At 36.8% G+C, this 17,912-nt stretch overlaps 1 protein-coding gene across 7 annotated transcripts in view; it reads left to right on the forward strand.

The window, feature by feature from the left end:
* VMP1 (vacuole membrane protein 1) overlaps positions 1–13,925 on the forward strand; it is a 106,810-nt gene extending 92,885 nt beyond the window's left edge. For all 7 annotated transcript variants that reach the window (XM_006924895.3, XM_015599234.2, XM_006924896.3 and 4 more), the window contains 2 exons: positions 10,500–10,602; positions 11,523–13,925. In XM_006924895.3, coding sequence (XP_006924957.1) covers positions 10,500–10,602; positions 11,523–11,666 — 247 coding nt within the window. In that variant the 3' untranslated portion in view covers positions 11,667–13,925. The remainder of the gene's footprint in view (positions 1–10,499; positions 10,603–11,522) is intronic.
* The last annotated feature ends 3,987 nt before the right edge of the window (positions 13,926–17,912 follow it).

Raw genomic sequence — 17,912 nt, forward strand, 5'->3', positions numbered from 1 at the left:
ATTACATCTCTGGTGGTGAGGTTTAGTATTAATTCTATATAGGTTTGAATGCTGTACTAATGACTGAAGGAAATATTCCTTCCCCAAAGTGCTTCTAGTCTTAGTGTAACTATGGTGTGGCCTAGCTAAATATGATACCCTAAGTATGCTTTTGGCCTGTGATATTTTTAGTATGGTATGTCTTCATATGATAGTACTAAAGTCACAGAGATAATGTAAGCTTTGCTTTCAGAATTTACTATAATTTTAAAAGTAAATGATTCTCCTTGGAAATAATAATTAGTAGTTATTTATTGGACAGTTCTGGAAAGTAATTGCCAGTGTCATTAGTTTTAGGGAAAGGTATTCCTATTATCTATTCCTAAATCAACGGGTTGCCTAGTTATATATGGAAATCTAAACAGATGTAATGAATCGGTTATATTCTGAGAGAGGTTAGAATACAAATAATAGCCTTCAGAAAAGGCTTTTTGGTTTATGATATGCTTGGCGGGAAGACTGAAAGAATGTTCTGAAAAAAGATTAGGCATGTAATGGAGTTTTTAACTCTTTGGTGTCCTGGGTTGAAATAAGTCAGGGGATAGAACCAAGAACCAGGGAACTTTAGAGCTTCAGAGGCATTATATTTATTGCGGTCTTTTAAAATTATTATTTAGATTTAATACTGATTTTTATTCAAGTTTAGACTTTCTCCAATGAGAGACCTGGAACATATTTTTAAAGAGAACCAAGTCTAATTTTAAAATTATGATTGAAATGACATGTTCTGGTAGTCTCACCAAATAAAGATGAGAATTTCCAGAGAATAACATTAAGCATATGACCCGTAAGAAACCATATGCAGAACATTGGCTCATTGTCAGGTTGCCAGGGTCTTATTAGAAGACAAAGTCCCCAGTTTTACCACACAAGAAAGTTTCCATAGCTCAATCATTGAACTTGGGGGATGGGGTTGGCTGGAGCAGAGACTTTTTACCAGATACAGAATGTTCCATGCTCTTCTTTGCTGTCTCCTGTTTCTGAGTAAACTTGATGTTTGACCTCAGAGATGAACTTGCCTGTGGCAGAGAGATCATTTTAACCAGTGGGTAATTAAGTGTTTGAATCTTAATGCTGTTTCTTGTTCTTCACTCTATGGTGAGTGATCAGAATGAGCTATGTTGGCTTGGATTTTTTCTTCTACAGAAAGAAAATCTATTCTTTCATTTTAAAATATGTAATGCTTCATGTACTTGATTCTCTTTGACTTTGATTATCTTAAAATAATCAGAGTTATGGAAGTGAGGAACGCAAATATTTGTATTAACTGAAAAAGGATACATAGATTTTAAGCTGCTGAGATTCACTTGTACACACTGATTTTAACATTATCTTTTTTAATTTAAGTAGTGTTAAAAAAAGAGACAACAGGCTCAAAATGGAGTCACTTGTCTAGGCCCACAATACCAAGCTGAGACTTAATACCTAACTTAATTACAGTTTCAACCTCTCAGGAGTGGAATCTTAAACCAATCAATCTGTAATTACCCGGTCAGCACTAGTAATGACTCTGGCCTCCCCTAGAAGAAGGTGACCAATCCACTCTTTGCTAGTAATTTCCTTGTCCTATCTTCCTGCCCATAATAGTCTTTCATTTATACAGCTCTTTGGAGCTCCTTTCTATCGGCTAGTTGGGATGCCACCCAACCCATGAAATGTAGAATAAAGCCAATAAGATCTTTAAAATTTACTCAGTTGAATTTTGTTTTGTAACAGTAGAAAACGCCTTCCTTTTCATGTTCTGTTCGTGTAGTTTGTTATCTTCTCTTTTAACTCTTAACTCTTTTATATTTCTGTTACAAATATTGGGAGACAGCATAGTTAAAGGTTAAAAAGGAATTCTGGAGGTAGACCGTTAGGTGAGAAATGGAGGTTCCTATTAGGTTACTGTTAACCATAATTAGAGCACCTCTGTAAAATGATGAAAACTAACATGCAATTATATTGGATTACATAGAATTGTTGGGTAAAGGAAAAGGCAGGCTAAGGTTATGCCTGACACATTTTAAGTTTCAGTAAATATTTGTTGACTCAATGAATTCATTCATGCACTATTATGAGAGACCTCTGTAATTTAGGCTGAGGGAAAGACTAGTAAAAGCTAGAGATGGAAAATACAAATGAAAAAAGGAAGGATGTGGGTTGGAAATTAGCATTTAGTAAGCACCTACTGCGCCAGATGTTTTACATACATTGTTATTGAATACGCATAACAAAACCTATAAGGTACTATCACTCTGCAGATGGAGAAACTGAAGCACAAAGAAGTTAAATTCGTGTAAATGGTAAGATGAAAAGAGATAGAATCAAAAGCCTTAGTGGATTGATTGTCCTTAATCACATCTCCTTCAAAACTAGAGTGAAGATTCTAAGATCTTTTGGGAGAGAGAAGAGGAACAATGGGGGGAGCACTATAGAAGGCAGTGAGGTAATCTACTTGAAGTTGAAAATTTGGTTGAGAAGTATCAGTTTCAAATGGCTGCTTTGTGAATTTGATAGGGAATCAGCATGAATTCTTTCTGTCCATTCTCGTTCACACTTGAAACTAGTTACTACCAGAGTTACTTTGAGAGAGAAACCTACTTGTTCTGTACTGAAGGTTTAGATGGATCTTTTTCTCTCATTACTCTGCTAGATTAAGTTCATCGAGAGCAGAGATCATGACTTTTTTCTTAGTTATCTACTGTAGTGATTTTCTGCCTAAGTAATGGTTGGAATAACTAGATTGTTCTTAGATGACATTGAAATCCAGTCAGTACTGTCACTTTTCTAATCCACTCATCATCATGCCACTTCGAATGATCTAAAGGCCAGTAAGCTCCTGTGCCGTTTCACCTTAAATTTAAAATTCTACAAACTATTCTTTATTCTTGACCTTTGGGGATGTGGGTCCCTATTGTTCATTTCATTCTTAGAACTCAGTGGGTCTTCAAGCCGGTCACAGATTGATTTGTCACTATATAAAGCTGCCACCAGTCTGTCATTTTCTGTAACTGAAATCAGTTGATTTTTAACAAGTTTTGTTTTGGCAGCCAATCACTTTTACTTAGTTCTCATAGACCACTCCTTTAGCTCTGGCCTCATTCATTAACATAAATAAATGCCTGCTCGGCTCCTACTGCTCAAGTCCATTGTGAAAAGAGGTTTTGTTTTCAAAAGCTTCCCTTTAATGATAGCATATTTCAAAGAGTAGCTGCTAATTATAAAGAGATCTTACCTCTATTTTGACTTTTAATAGACTGCAATTCCAAATACAAGGGCAATTGCAGATTCTTTTTTTGAAAGACCCCTATAATAGAAATATGCTGTGAGGCAGTAGCAACAATACACCTGATGTTTCTAGGTAAAGCGGCGGTCTTCTTTCTACACAGCTGCTAAGAAATGGATGGTGTCATGTGTTTATAATACTACTCAGCACACAATGGACTAACTTGAGTACAAAAGAGGTTTTAATCATTTGAAAGGGGCACAGATGCAGATGAAATTCAAGATGTTTTAATTCCAAATCCTGAGGTTGAATCACAACGTATTTTAAACAGAGACTGTCAACCCAAACTTGTATATATGATAAAGTCCTAGATTGCTTATGTATTGCATAATTTTTATTCTGGATTTATTTTGAGATACTCTTCAAGATCTTCAGGTAAAAAGGAATTGGGTTTAGGTAGGCCACCACATTTCAGATCCAAATGCAAGTAGAATACATCAGTTACCAATATTTCTTATAATATCAACTTCAATTAAATGGAAAAATGAATAACACTTTCATTCAAGTCAAACAGGATTGATTACTGGATCCCATTTATACTAGGTTAAATATAAGTTTATTTGTGGTTAGCATCAGTTCATTTACTTGTCATATTCCTGGCTTAATTAGATATCAGTTTTTTTCTCCTTTTTCTTTCTCTAATCTCTGAGGACTGGAAGGCTACAGATATTAATGGAAGTCAGCATGATGGCCTTTGGCTTTTTCAGAAAGATTGCATGATAAACTCCCCACTCCCCACCTCCAGAGCTTTCTACCTTGGGAGGACAGACAGTTTCATTTGGAGGGCAATCTATCATTGTTGAATCAGGCCTGGAGTCTGAGATCCATTCTGAGTCATCGTGAATAGAGCTCTAGTACTGGTTGGGCCCCAGGGAAACTGGTGGTTAAATACTGTGAGAATCGTTATCAGACAGGAAATGACAACTCATTAAAATACTAACCGTTAAGCCTGTTTAGATCACTGCATGGGGGGTGGGGAGGAAAATTTAACTCTATAATGTGTGACTAAAATGTGTACATTTCTGAAAACAAAGAATTATTAATAAGACTGTTATCAAGAAAGGGCTAATCCATCTTGTTACCAAACTATCATACAGTCATTGTAATTGCCTCTTTTGTACAGGAAACAGATCAGCATGTGGTGGGGATGGGATGGGGAGGGCTTTTGATTTCATCCCTGAAAATATATCCTACTAGTACCGTGACTGTAAAATTCAGTCTCTTCAGCAGAAGAGTCTGTTGGCTTCAGTCTAGAAGAGGACCATTTTCTGTTTAGGGCTCTACTCCTATGCTCCTGGGCCAAATCTCAATTGATAGATTTCTATGGCGTTAGAGGATAAATTTGACCTTTGATTTACATACAATATTGCTCAATTGAGAAAATTCTAAAGATCCTGATTTTTATATGAAACATAATTATAAGTTTTAACTGGGGGCACAGGGTTTCTAAGGTTTGACTATCCAGATTGTTAAAGGTCCTTTTCATAGTGGCATGTTAGAAGGATGAGCAAAAAAGAGACATCTAGTCCACATCTTTATAAAAATAGCTTCTTTTTTTTTTTCTCTCTCTCTCTAATATATTACCTAACAGTCCTGCCTTGAATTGATCTACTAAGTCTTAAGATATGTTTTACCTTTTCGGAACAAGGTATAATATTTGTACCCCCCCTTGCAATTTAACTTCATCGTCTAAACCAGTGGTCTCTACTATCATGTGGAACTAAAATTATAGAACTAATATTTATATTTATTTTAATCTTTGTTATTTTCTGTGTATTTTTTTGTAACATATAGTAGTACATATATGTAAAATTTATAAGGCTGTACATATATGGAGAATATAGTTTACCATCAGTCTGATTGGCACTCCCTCAATCTACATGCCAGAAAATCATATATCATGGATTATAAAAGTAAACTAGAGGAAGAATGGGGTTCCACAATACAAAAAGGAGCTTACAATAGGCATGCTGCAGTTATTTTTTTTCTATCTTCATTAACCAGATTTATTCCTAGTTTTAATTAAACTAACTCTCACAGACAAGTTGCTTAAAGTTTCCTATAAAGAAATAGTAGAAGAAAGATAATACTATTAACATACTCACAAGAAACAGCAAAGTTGCAGCGTTAACATTTCACCCGTTCCTAGTATATGTCTATAGAAGTCAGTCAAAATATTTAGAAATTATCAATTTTAATTTATAGTGAAAGGACAAGTATATAGTATGCTTTTAAATTGTCACTAAGGATAGCATGATTGCCATTATAATTAGCAAGCCATTTAAAGTAAATTTTTTTTAATTTAATCTTTATTTTGTGCTTTTTAACTTGTTTTTGTGTGTTTTACTATTTGCATAAGTAATATATACATATATCAGAAATGTTTGCAGACCATTGGTCTAGGCTCCTCTGCTCTTAAAAGATGCATTGAAAAGTACTGGTCATTACTGGCAGTCTATTTCAAAAGGTCTCTATTATGCTTTCTTAATTATAGCAGCAGTAGAATTGATTAAACCCTTCTCTTCCCTTTCTTTAATACTACCCCTGACTTGAATCTTATTCTAAAAACATACTCTCAAATTCACAAGCTGTCAAAGGTTTGACTAATAATACCCTAGACATTCTGAGTAACCATCAGAGGGATGTAAAATAAATCATCCTCAAAGTACTTACAGTGAAACGAAGGTAAAAGCCATTGTGCCCACACTTTCTTCTAAGAAAGATAAAGGCTTATTACCCTCTAGAACATACTAGGAAACCACGACAGACAGTATGTTTTGGGGAAAGCCGGTGTAACCCACATGATCACATTAATGCTAAGATCCTCAAAAAAAGTGGTAAGAAGGGAACAAAGCCTATAGTAAATAAAAAATTTACTTGATTAATACTCATTTAATTCTGTTAAGCATTTCAACTGCTTAAACGTTATATAGGCCCTGTGTAAATAGGGCTAAACAATAAGACAAATCAATTTTTTTTAAGTTCATGTTATTTCTGTGTTATTAAGCATTGTGCCCCAACTTTACAATGGCACATAGTAACAAAAAACACACACCTGGCTGGAAAAATCCAAATAATCATGAACAGGAAAATTTCAGGTCTTCTAATAGCAAGTCCTACTTCGATGACTATCTCTGTGATGAAGAGATTCGAAGTAAATCAAATGATATGTTTCTTGTATCTGGTGAACCAGTTTGAGAGTTACACAATTTGAAAGGAGTCCCTTGAAAACAGGAATAATGACGGATGAATTTTTGGAATGGGTGTGTGCTCAGGACTAACCCACAAATGAAAATTTAAGCATTGTGAGAAACTGGAGTAATCACACCACCCACTCTATGCAATCTCTGCCAGTTGTGATGCTTCCTCTGGATGGTTTTCTGGTTTTGTGGGTACAGAGAATAAAGCAGATCTTTATTTATAATGGGTCAACATGGGGAGAAGTTAAAATGCATATGTCTTATCAGATAAGTTATTTCCAGAAGTAAAGTCATATACGTATTAAAAACTACAGAAAAATAATAGATTTTCTTTGCATATTGGTCAGGGCCCTTGACAAAATTTTGCAAAGAAGTTTGTCTTGTTTCTGTTTAACACATACTTAGGTATGTTAGCATGGCAAAATATTGTTCCCAAGAAACCTCTTTTGAGCTCTGATGGGGGATGGGAGAGTGGTTGGATTTCTGTGTTTTTTTTATTTTACTTTTTTCCCCCTCTTTTGTTTGCATTTTCTGAGGGTTGGTTTGTTTTTTTCCTTTATTAAATCATTAACAAAGTTCAAAAGAATAATTTGTTGAAAATTTGTTTTTTAATGAGTTACATTACCTGAAAAATGTGTTCCAAGAATATAAATATCAAGATATTAGTATCTATAAAGCTTTTTCCGCCTACTATGTTAAGGTCTGTAGCAAGGAGATGAGATCGATTTTTGGGTTTCTTTTCTGTTTTGTTTGTTTGTTTGATTTAAGGCTTTTTTACCTAGAGAAAAGTAGCTATTTACAAGGCTAGTTTAAGCATATTTAAGTCCAACAGTTGACTGAAAAATAGTTCTATGTGTTCATTCTCCTCCTACTTTTTATTCTTCTATATCACAAAACTGTAATACTTTGAATTTAATCAGCACCTAATGGCAGATGCAGGACTTTACCCACTCACTGTGGGTTGAGATGAGCATTCTTAGCCAGGTGCACAGGATACTCTGAATTTAACGGCTTTCAGAGAATGGCATTTAAGTTATTTCCTAAGCCAACTATAAAAAGCCACTGAACTGTGATGCAAGTTAGTCCTTTCCCCCACCCCGACTCCTCCATATATGTACCTTAAATTAATCTTAAATGTCAGACCGGACAGAGATGAGGCTGCAGGCTGGTATTATTGTTTGCCTTAAATGCGTGTTAATAGTGACAGCTATAATTTTCATTTTTATCTAGTCTATTGCTAAAATAGCTTTAGTGTTAATTAAGAAAGCTCTAGTATATGTGCTTTGTATAATAAGCTGGGCCATCTGTGGCCTAAGCCATTGTTTGTAGAGAGAGATAAAACTAAAGTTTTGATAAATATATAAAACAGATTAAGAGGATCTGACAAGTAATTATTTATATAACACTTAATACCCAGATTTTAAATGTTAACTTTTTAAAATTTATTCAGATCATATGGCATTTGTTCATGATGATTTTGATTAATATGTTCTATAAAAACTCTTAAGCTCTCTATTTTCAACTGTTTTCCTAGTCTTTTGTAATAAACTGCATCTCCCACCCCACCACCAAAAACTCTCCAAAGCATGTAACACCATAGCACCTTGAAAAGTTCATCTCAGCATTAGCCCAAGATGATTTTTTGAAAGTTGCATATCATGTAATTATATAATGACATATTCTCTATCAGCTAAAGTGAATTTACAAGGCGAATCGTTTGTATCTTTTCAAATTATTTTGTAGAGCATCTAGAATGATTATTGTCAGTCCCACCCTCATTCCTCTCAACAACAGAAAAGTAGAAACTTCCAAGCATTGGGTCTTGGTTCTTAATTTTTAAAGAATGACTTGCCCCTGGAGCCCAGGAATGATTTGAGTGAAACTGTAAGCATTTCTGCTCAACTCCAGTGTGAAGTTAGAGGACTGAAGAAAGAACAAAACACATTCAGTGGTATCCAGCTCCTGGAGGACATCAAAAAAGGAAATTTTCAAGTCATTTCTTGTACAACCTAGCTGTTCAAATTATCATACAGTCATTTCAGCCTTTCTAAATAAAAGGTTTTTTTTAACCTTCAAAAAATAAATCGTGGCTTGTCCTATGGCTCTCCTTGAGAGTTTAAAATAAGGGCCTAGGGCATTAAGTGTGAATGAATCGGCTTCTGAAGGAAAGTTCTTATAAATCTGCAGTCTTCGGTCTAGTCTTTTTGTGTATGTATTTTACTGGAATTTTTATTTTTTTATATATTTGTGGTTTGTTTCAAGTGTAAATGGATGAGCTATTCGCATTCCCTCCTGCATTACATAAGGAACTACATCAGGAAAATCTTCTAAAGAAAGTTATTTCTCCCTTTGCAGTCAGTCAGAACTGATGAACAGCAACATAGCTCAGACACTCCTCTTCTGGTTTACCTCACTAATGTAAGGCCACTTAAAAGTCAGAGAGAGAGAGACTGAGACTATCTGTTAAGAGACTTCCGCCCTTCCAGCCACTGCCTCTACTACATATGTCTATTCAAGGCTTTTTACATATCCTGCAGTAATCATTAAAGGACAGCTTCACCCCACACTGACCTCTCCTTTCTCCCTCCAGTTCCTTTGGAGTATATCTTCTGTACGAAAAAAAATTGGTATTGATTTGAAAATTCTTTTGTTCACAAATCAGTTCGATGTGCTGTGTGTGTGTGTGTGTGTGTGTGTTTTGAATCCCCATGATTTTAAGTCCCCTGGGGGGATGTCCTATTTCTTGCAGTTTTTTTTTTCCCCATAGTACCAATTACAGTGTTGAACACAAAACAAAGACTCCATTAAGTGTTTGGTGATTGATAATTAAAATGATTAAAGAAAAGTGCCAGCCAGGAGTTTTGTATTTGCTAGCTTCCGATAAATACAGTAGCAAAAATTCTCTTCCTCTACTCTTCTGCTTTTTATTACAGAAAGCAGCAACTGAATTTTTCTAGATACAAGGATGTGAAGTTAATAGTTACTTAAAAGGGAGAGCATTAGGCATATGTTGAAATACCTTTTGCTGGCCCCAGGAAAGAGATTGGGCTCGTTTACCTTTTAGCCCTATTGTGACAGATGAGGAAATACAGTGTTCAGAAAATACATATGTTTGGTTTTCTAAGTTGCCCCAAGTTACCATTTAAAAAAAAACACCTCAAGCATTTTTAAAGGGGAGTTGGAAGCTGCAGTCGCCAAAATGGTTTAATAGCACTGCCTCCACTTATTCTGGGTGAGAGGGAGCTCCGAGTACATAAACTTATCAGAGATCACCATCTCAGTCATCTCAGAACAAGTTGTTTAGTAATGTACTGTAGTTTCTGTGCGAACCATCTACAATAAACCACGAAGTGATTCAAGGTTCATAGTTCCTTCTTTGTTCCTTTGTTAATCACTGACTTCTGACTAGTGGGAGGTGCCTCCCAAATTTGCTAATGCATTCTTTTTGGAAAAGGATGACGCACAGATTGTCCTAATAAGGACTTAGATTGAGAAAGGACCGCCCCCTCTGAGAAGATGGGACAAGTCAGAGAGAGGGCGGGCAGTTTCTTTTTCAACTAGGGATGACACAAGCATAAGTCATTTCCTTATTAATCGGTTCAAACCAGTTCTTACAGGAACTGGTGGTGATAAATGTGGGACTTCTCAGAAGTCATTCATTTTATTCTTTGTACCACATCAGTGTGCAGCATCAGCTAAGTTCGCTTCTCTCTGAAGAGGAACTCTAATGCTAGGAGGAAGCTCAGCTCCTACTTTCTCCCAAACATGTTGGTGGGAGAGCGTTTTCTCCTTTAAGGGGTTGTTAAAGGATGAATTTTTGTCCTCTAAAAAGAGTTCACAAGATTGTGTCAGCTCTGCTGATAGTTTTAGTCTTTTCCTCTTTCCATCCCTGCTTTTTGATTCCAGACGGTAAGTGGATTTTTCATTAACATTATTCCTTCTTTTCTTCCCGAATGTATCTTGTTCCTTGGGTTATTGTACCGGGCCTCCAGTGCTGTCCCCGGCATAGGTCCATCTCTGCAGAAGCCATTCCAGGAATACCTGGAAGCCCAGCGGCAGAAGCTTCACCACAAAAGCGAAACGGGCACACCGCAGGTGAGACTTTACTCCCGTTTTCTTCTCTTCCTCACCCCCACCGCTTGAGGCTGAAACTGTAGTCACAGCACTCACTGGCATTTTTAGGCAAATAGAGTGAGGTTTGTTTGTCAGCTTTCCCTAACAAAAGTTGAGGCTGTTTACTGGGAAATTTGGCTAAATGAGCTAATGGAAAGTAATAGATCTGTTACATAGAATAAGTTAATGCCTCGATATTAAATGACTTATTAATAAGCAAGTATACTTCCTGAGTGGCTTTAAAAGTTAAAGTTTATAGCGTAACAAAGTATTGGACTTACTGAAGTCACTTAAATAGCTCTTTTTTTTTTTTTTTTTTGCACTACTTTTCAGAGGTCGGAAATAATCATTTTTTAATAAACCAAGGCTTTAATATAGCTGAACATAAAAACTTTAAATTAAACTCAGCCTGCTTTTCCTGTAAATAGTTTTGTGACAAAGGGAAATGACCTGAAATGGGAAACATGAGGGGAACATAGTTGGATTATTTTTTTTTTGATGGCCTTATACTCTATGTGGTCCTTTGCTGCCCTCAGTTGACCAAGTATGCTTTCAGAAATAACTTATCTTTTAAAAGCTGCCCCAATATTGGAACAAGAATATGTAACTACCCTATACAGTGTCTATGTGGAGACTTTAATCAAAGACTTTATTCTAAACTACATAAATCAATATTGACTTTATAACCGACAAAGTGAAATATTAATAACTAGATGTAAAAAGGTCTTGAATATATATTTCAGAGTAGCTGGAGACACAAGACTTTTCATCTTTAATTGTTCAGGCTTTATAGGTTACAAGCTCAAAGTTATCATTATTTTCCTTAAAACGTAGATGATCCCCTAGTTACTACTGAATTGATGAAGCGTTTCTCGTTGATTGTTCTGCATTTATTCTTGCAGGGAGAAAACTGGTTGTCCTGGGTGTTTGAGAAGTTGGTCGTTGTAATGGTGTGTTACTTCATCCTGTCCATCATTAACTCCATGGCACAAAGTTATGCCAAAAGAATCCAGCAGCGGTTGAACTCAGAGGAGAAAACTAAATAAGCAGGAAATGTTTTTAACAGAAGAAATTATAATAGATGGGTTCTGCCTTAATTGGGAGGACTCGAAACCAGGAAGGAAAATTCCCTTTTCCATCCTGTATCACTTTAATTTTTTTTTCCCCTGAAAGCAGATTAGTCCATATTTTGCACTGACATTCGTTTCCTTTGTGTGTTAAGGTAAGGTATCCACCCTCAATTTAATTCAAGTTGTGTTTTATTAGGGTGGAATGTGATGTTCAGCAGCAAACTTAAGAGTAACTGGCCTTCTGTTTTACTTTCAAAAGGCCCACGTGGTACAATTAAAGAATTCCGGACACCATAAAAAAAAGTTCCTAAATATGTTAAATATGTCAAGCTTTTTAGGCTTGTCAAAAATGACTGCTTTGTTTTTGAGTCATCAAAATGTATATAAATTATACTAGATTGGATAGCCTTGCATGTCTATCATGATAAAATTTAAGATGCCATCGTGCCCAACCCTTCCTTTCCCACCTACAAAAAAAGGCCATTTTATGATGCATTGCACACCCTCTTGGGAAATTGATCTTTAAATTTTGAGACAGTATAAGGAAAAACTGGTTGGTGTCTCACAAATGAACTGACACCATTTTTTATTCTGTATATTTAGAATGAAGTCATAAAAAACTTTATAAAGACCTCTTTGATCATTCCAAAATTGTGTTTGTTTTCTTGAGCGTTTTGATTTTTCACTTCCTTTTAGCTTCTACTAACTGATTGGCAGGCATCCTTGCCAAATCCATAATTTCTTAAGCCTTCATTTCTTTGCATGAAAAGAGCCACCACCAGGACATGTTGTGTTAGGCTGGAATTGGACAGCTAGCTACACACTGCTGAAATGACACCTTAGGGATTGCTGTAGTGAGGTGAAAACAGTTGGTTTGTGAAAACAGTTGGTAGTATATAAATCAAAGAACACTGGAGAGAGAAATAACTCATTTAAAAAGAAAACACAACTTCATATGTTAATTTTAGCTCAGCATGTACTCGTTTTTAACAAATTTCTTTTTTAAAATAACCTAATTTTCTTGCCTTTTTCAGTAAGTATTTTGTTATGTGATTTTTCTTTTGGGATATTTCTGGTTTAACTTGGTCATTTTGTTTTTGCTTGGGAGGAAAATAAACAATTTCACTTTTTTCCCTTAGGAAAATTGGTACTGACATTATGTTAAGAATAGAATGGGGTTTAAATCTCAGCAGGCCAGAAATGCCTGATTTATCAAATCCTGCCTGAATGTCTGCTTGTTTTGCCTACCGTCGTGACATCTCCATGGCTGTACCACCTTGTCGGGTAGCTTATCAGACTGATGTTGACTGTTGAATCTCATGGCAACAGCAGTCGATGGGCTGTCTGACATTTTGGTATCTTTCATCTGACCATCCATATCAAATGTTCCCATTCAAACATTACCCTCAGTCATGGTTTATGATCAGAAACTTTGGTCCTTATGTCTAGTGGCACTTTGAATCTCTTATGCCATGGTATTGCAGCAATATCAAGATGATTTTATGGAAAATTGGGATAGTCTGCATCACCACAGCTAAATAAATAAAGTGTAAGCAACCTGCCTTGCGGGTTTTGAAAAGGTTTTTTCTCCCTCACCCAGGGACTTTCTAGCAGTATGACTGTTATCTTACTTGAAAAACAGTACCCAAATGCTTTGTTTTAGATAGCTTCAATTAACAACATAATTTTTTAGATTCTTTAGGATTAGTGTAAATTTCTAATCTTCCAGTTGTGTTTCATCTTCACCTGCATTTTATTTGGTGTTTGTCTAAAGAAAGAGGAAAGCAAATATGAATTGTACTATTTGTACTAAATCTTTGGGATTTATTGGTAAATTTATTTCAGGGTAAGGTGTTAGAAAAAGAAAAAACGATGTGTCTTAGGCTGAAGCTCTAAGTGATTAACTTAATGATTGGTTTGTTTGCTCTTTCAAATGAATTTGCTTTGAAAACAAATGAAGAGCAGCTCTCTTCCTTTTTCTCCTCCTTTCCTCCACTAAGTGTGGCATGCTCAGGTGATCCTGTTGGATTCCAGCTGGAGTAGTATGCTTCTCTTGTGTTCCCGTGGTTGATTTGTTCCTTTCTTGTGTCCATCAAAAGTGGACGCAAACAACTACATGATCCCAAAGATATCCCTAGTTAATTCCAGCTGATAGGAGACCAAAAACTTTGTAAATGGATACCTTGATATTACTGCAAATAAAAAAAGGACCTGGGAATTCTGATTCCATCTCTACTTTAAGACTCATTTTGTGCCTTAAATATTTGCAATGTTTTGTCATGTCTCAATAATTGTCAAGGAGTAAATCCAGTGCAATACATCAGCAGTCCCTACACTTAGGTACTGTATGGAGCGGTCCTTTAAAACGACATCTTGTGGAAACAGGCACAGTTTTGTATTGTGTCTATACTTAATCTGGAGTGTGGGGCTTGGAAGAAGATTTTTTACTTTCATTGGGATAATAGCCACTGTATCCATTCTCTAAAAATCCAGAAAAGGACAATGCTGGAGTGAGGCTTCTGAAGCACACAAGTTAACTCAGTGTATGTAGTAACAAATGCTCCTATACGAACAAGTTCAGTTCATGTTCCCAGGGTGCCCTATACTATATTATTTTAGGACAACATGAGGCTGTCTACCACTAGTCACTCAACACTGATTCAATGAGTACAGATAATGCATTAAGCTAAAGAATTGATTGCCCTCTTGTACTCTGGGGTGAGTTGTGTTTTGACTGACCCATATGTGGAGGTGGAAGTTCCCAGCCTGTTAGCATCAAAAAGCCCTTAAATATGTTCTAAAACCCGCTTGCCTCGATGTGTTAATGATTTCTACCCCTAACACGAAATGACCTTCAGAAAGTTTTTAATTCGAACTACATTTCATCTATAAAAACAGATACAGATATAGATAAGCCAGATCATCCTAAAGATTAAATCAGATAAAATGTAAAATATTGCCATGCACGTTCGTATATTCCAGATTTTTAATTCATCAAAGATAGAGCATTTGATGCATGTGCAAGAATTTTACAACGTTGCATACAATCCAAAATCAGATGTTTTTAACTTCAGCATATACACCCATATTTTGGAGTAGATGGTATCTTAAGTCAAATCCAAGATACAAATTAAAGGGCAGAAATTAATGAACTAATGACTTGATTTAATAAGACCAAAACTTTTTTTAAATCTAAAAATAAGCCCCCAGCTAGCCTAGTTAAGATACGAGGCACAGATACACAAAATTTCCTATGAAATAATTGAAAATAACTTCTAACCTTCCCACCTTATGTTGACATTTTATAAGACAGTTAATACTAAAAAATCTGTAAGGTAGAGGGAAAAAAAGGAGACTCAGCTTTTAATTCCTTGTTAGAAACTCCCATCCAAAATACCTAGTGAGATTTGCTAGGTATAAGTAGGTTTTAAACAGTTGTGTTTTTTGGGTTTTTTTTTTTTTTTTTTTTGAGAAAGTGATTTGGTGGCATACCAGATCTTCCTCTAGACCTGCAAGTCTCATTCCTGTTAGAGAAACAAAAATGGTTTATTTTATTCATAGTTATTAATGTGCTCACAAGAACTTAAAACAACCTAAGCAGAAGTTTAATAGCCAGTTTTGAAAGCCAAGTAACATTCCATCTCTAACATTGATCAAAGCTCCACAAAACATGGTAAATGAAATGCACCAAACTGCCATCTGAAGTGTTTTGTTCCTTTATTCTCAAAGACAACAAGAAAAGAAAGCACATAGTGTACTTTAAAATTCTAGAAGCAGTTGAGTCATTTGTGTCTGGTAATCAGGGGCCTGGGTTCCTGTATTTCCTTTCCCAGCAAGGCCAAGAGTTCACCTGAGGTAATGCGTTTGCCTTGGGGGTGAGGCCTTGAATTGCAGCAAATAACCTGTATTTGCATATTTAAACAGTACTCATAAGCAGGATTGTAACAAAAACCTGTTCTGGACAGCTGCTTACTCATTGCCTTTAGAATTGCGTGGCGCTGAGATAGGCAGGTGCCAACTGTTTGCTCATTCTCTTTGACCTACTGGCCTTGCAGTTTGCTGTGTGGGTGTTGATACTACTAAATTAAAAGGAAAAAAAATTGTTTTAGATGGCCCCCGCTCTCCACCCAAACACCCTGGATTCATTTGAGATCTGGGATTCTAATTCTGTAGTTGGGAGACTGACCCAAACTGTGGCCCAAAGAGTGAGTCAGTTGTAAGTGGCTGGCTGACTCTATGGGAACAGAAATGAAATGCCGCTTAGAGGGTTTGTCAGCCAAATCCACAAATGTGTGGCTTTTTGAAACATTGGACATCTGTTCCTCTTAATTCAAAACAAACTTTAAAAAGCACAAAGTTGCTTGGCTCCTTGTTTCTTTGTGTCAGCAGCAGTTACTGTTCTAACTTAGGAAGCCTAGAATCATAGAGTTAGACATTTTGGGATCTTTAAGGCACACTTCAGAGAGATTGGAACTGAATTGCTTTGGGAAGGGAAGAGATGATTTTACAATAAGGAGTGTTTGGAAATCCCCTACAGGGATAATCAGCCCAGGTGTTCAGCCCATTTGTTAACCATTTCCAAATGACTCAAAGGACACGGAGGAAGGGTTTGGACACACTCCAGCACTGATTCTACAATGTAGTCTTTATTTGCATTGGAGACCACATTTCAGAATTCTCGACAGGAAGGCTGTGGCTTATTCTGGGCATCTGACTAAGAGGAACCCCTGAGCCACCTATCTTAGCCAACAGACAGCCTTCCTATGAGATTTTCCTGGGAGGAGCATCTACCACTTGCTTTGATGGCCTTCCACCCAAAGCCCTTTGAGGAAAAGCCTTGTTTATTCAAGGAGTCCTGTGTAGGCCACTTTTCTCTCCCCCAACTAAAATGCCAAACATTGCGTTTCCCTTTGTTGTCATCTATCTTTGGGGAACAGAACATGAGCAACTTTTACCTTCAGGCTACTTTTGACCCAGTAGGACAGCATTGCTTAATTGTGTCCCAGTCTGTTTCCTATGGGAGAAAAAATGTTTTCATGGAGTGATGCAGTTTGGGATTTGAAAAGGGATAGTTCCATCTTTCCCCGGAGGTAGAGAATGATAGGGAATGACTGCTCAGATCACTGTTGTCTCACCTGGCTTCTCACTCGGGATGTGTTGGAAACAAAGAGTAACTGAGGTTTACTCCTCTTGGCAGTAGTGCCGAAGCCCAGTGCACCACATCACCCGAGAACCATGTTCCCAACCTCTTTTCATTACTTCAAAAGATGAAAGTCGAAAATGAGAGGAGGCCTTTCTCTGTTTCATTTTTTTAGTGCACCTCACAGCCACTTGATAGACACTTTCACTTGAATGACAGCCTTGAGCCTCTTATGGCAGCCAAACTTTCTCTACCTAAACTCAAGTTACTCGGCCACACTCTTGAGGCATTTCAAACACCTCTGGTCTGTTCTGCCCACTGCAGCAACACTTTCCCACTCCCATGCCCCCTCCGTGGTGTATTTGTTCACAACCACACACACCAGCAATCATGATTAGCTCCTAGGAACCGCCTCTGATGCCCTGTACCAGGAAGCACAGTGGACTCCTATAACTTTGATAATGATTGCTTGCTTGCTTTGAACCAGGCATCGTTTTCAATGTTGTTTTATGTGTGTTGTATTTAATCATTAAATCCTTACAAACAACCCCATGAGGAAATGAAAGCAGAGAGGTTCAATAATTTGCTGGAGGAAGCAAGGAAGTAGTAGAGTTAGAATTCAAACCGAGGCATTCTGGCTCTTAGCCACTCAGTTCTGCAGAAAAGTACAGTGCAAAAGTCCAGGCTTCTGCGTACTGGTTTAGTCTTGTGATCACAAGTAGGTAATGGGGAAAGGAGACAACAAACCATCAAGGCCACAGCCTAAAATGTTTTGCTATTTAAATACCTGAGCAGCCTTTGTGCTCCCATCTACCAAGGGCTGGAAAAGCCAGCTCCGTACTTGGCCATCCTGTGTGGGCAGGTTCCCAGAGCGATGCTTGCTTTAATGATGATTACAAAGCAATTTCTGTTTGTACTGACCTTTTTTCTTTTTCGAAGCACTTTCACAATTCGAATTTTATTTGAGCTTCATAATGACCCTATGAAAGAGGGCCAGTAGTGGTATTAGCCACAATGGGGGAAAAATATTTTTTTATTCATTTTTTAAATGTCTACCCGTTTAAGGGACTGTGGCGAAGAGA

The sequence above is a fragment of the Pteropus alecto genome, unplaced genomic scaffold, assembly GCF_000325575.1.
Source record: "Pteropus alecto unplaced genomic scaffold, ASM32557v1 scaffold98, whole genome shotgun sequence".
In the NCBI taxonomy this organism is placed as follows: domain Eukaryota; kingdom Metazoa; phylum Chordata; class Mammalia; order Chiroptera; family Pteropodidae; genus Pteropus; species Pteropus alecto.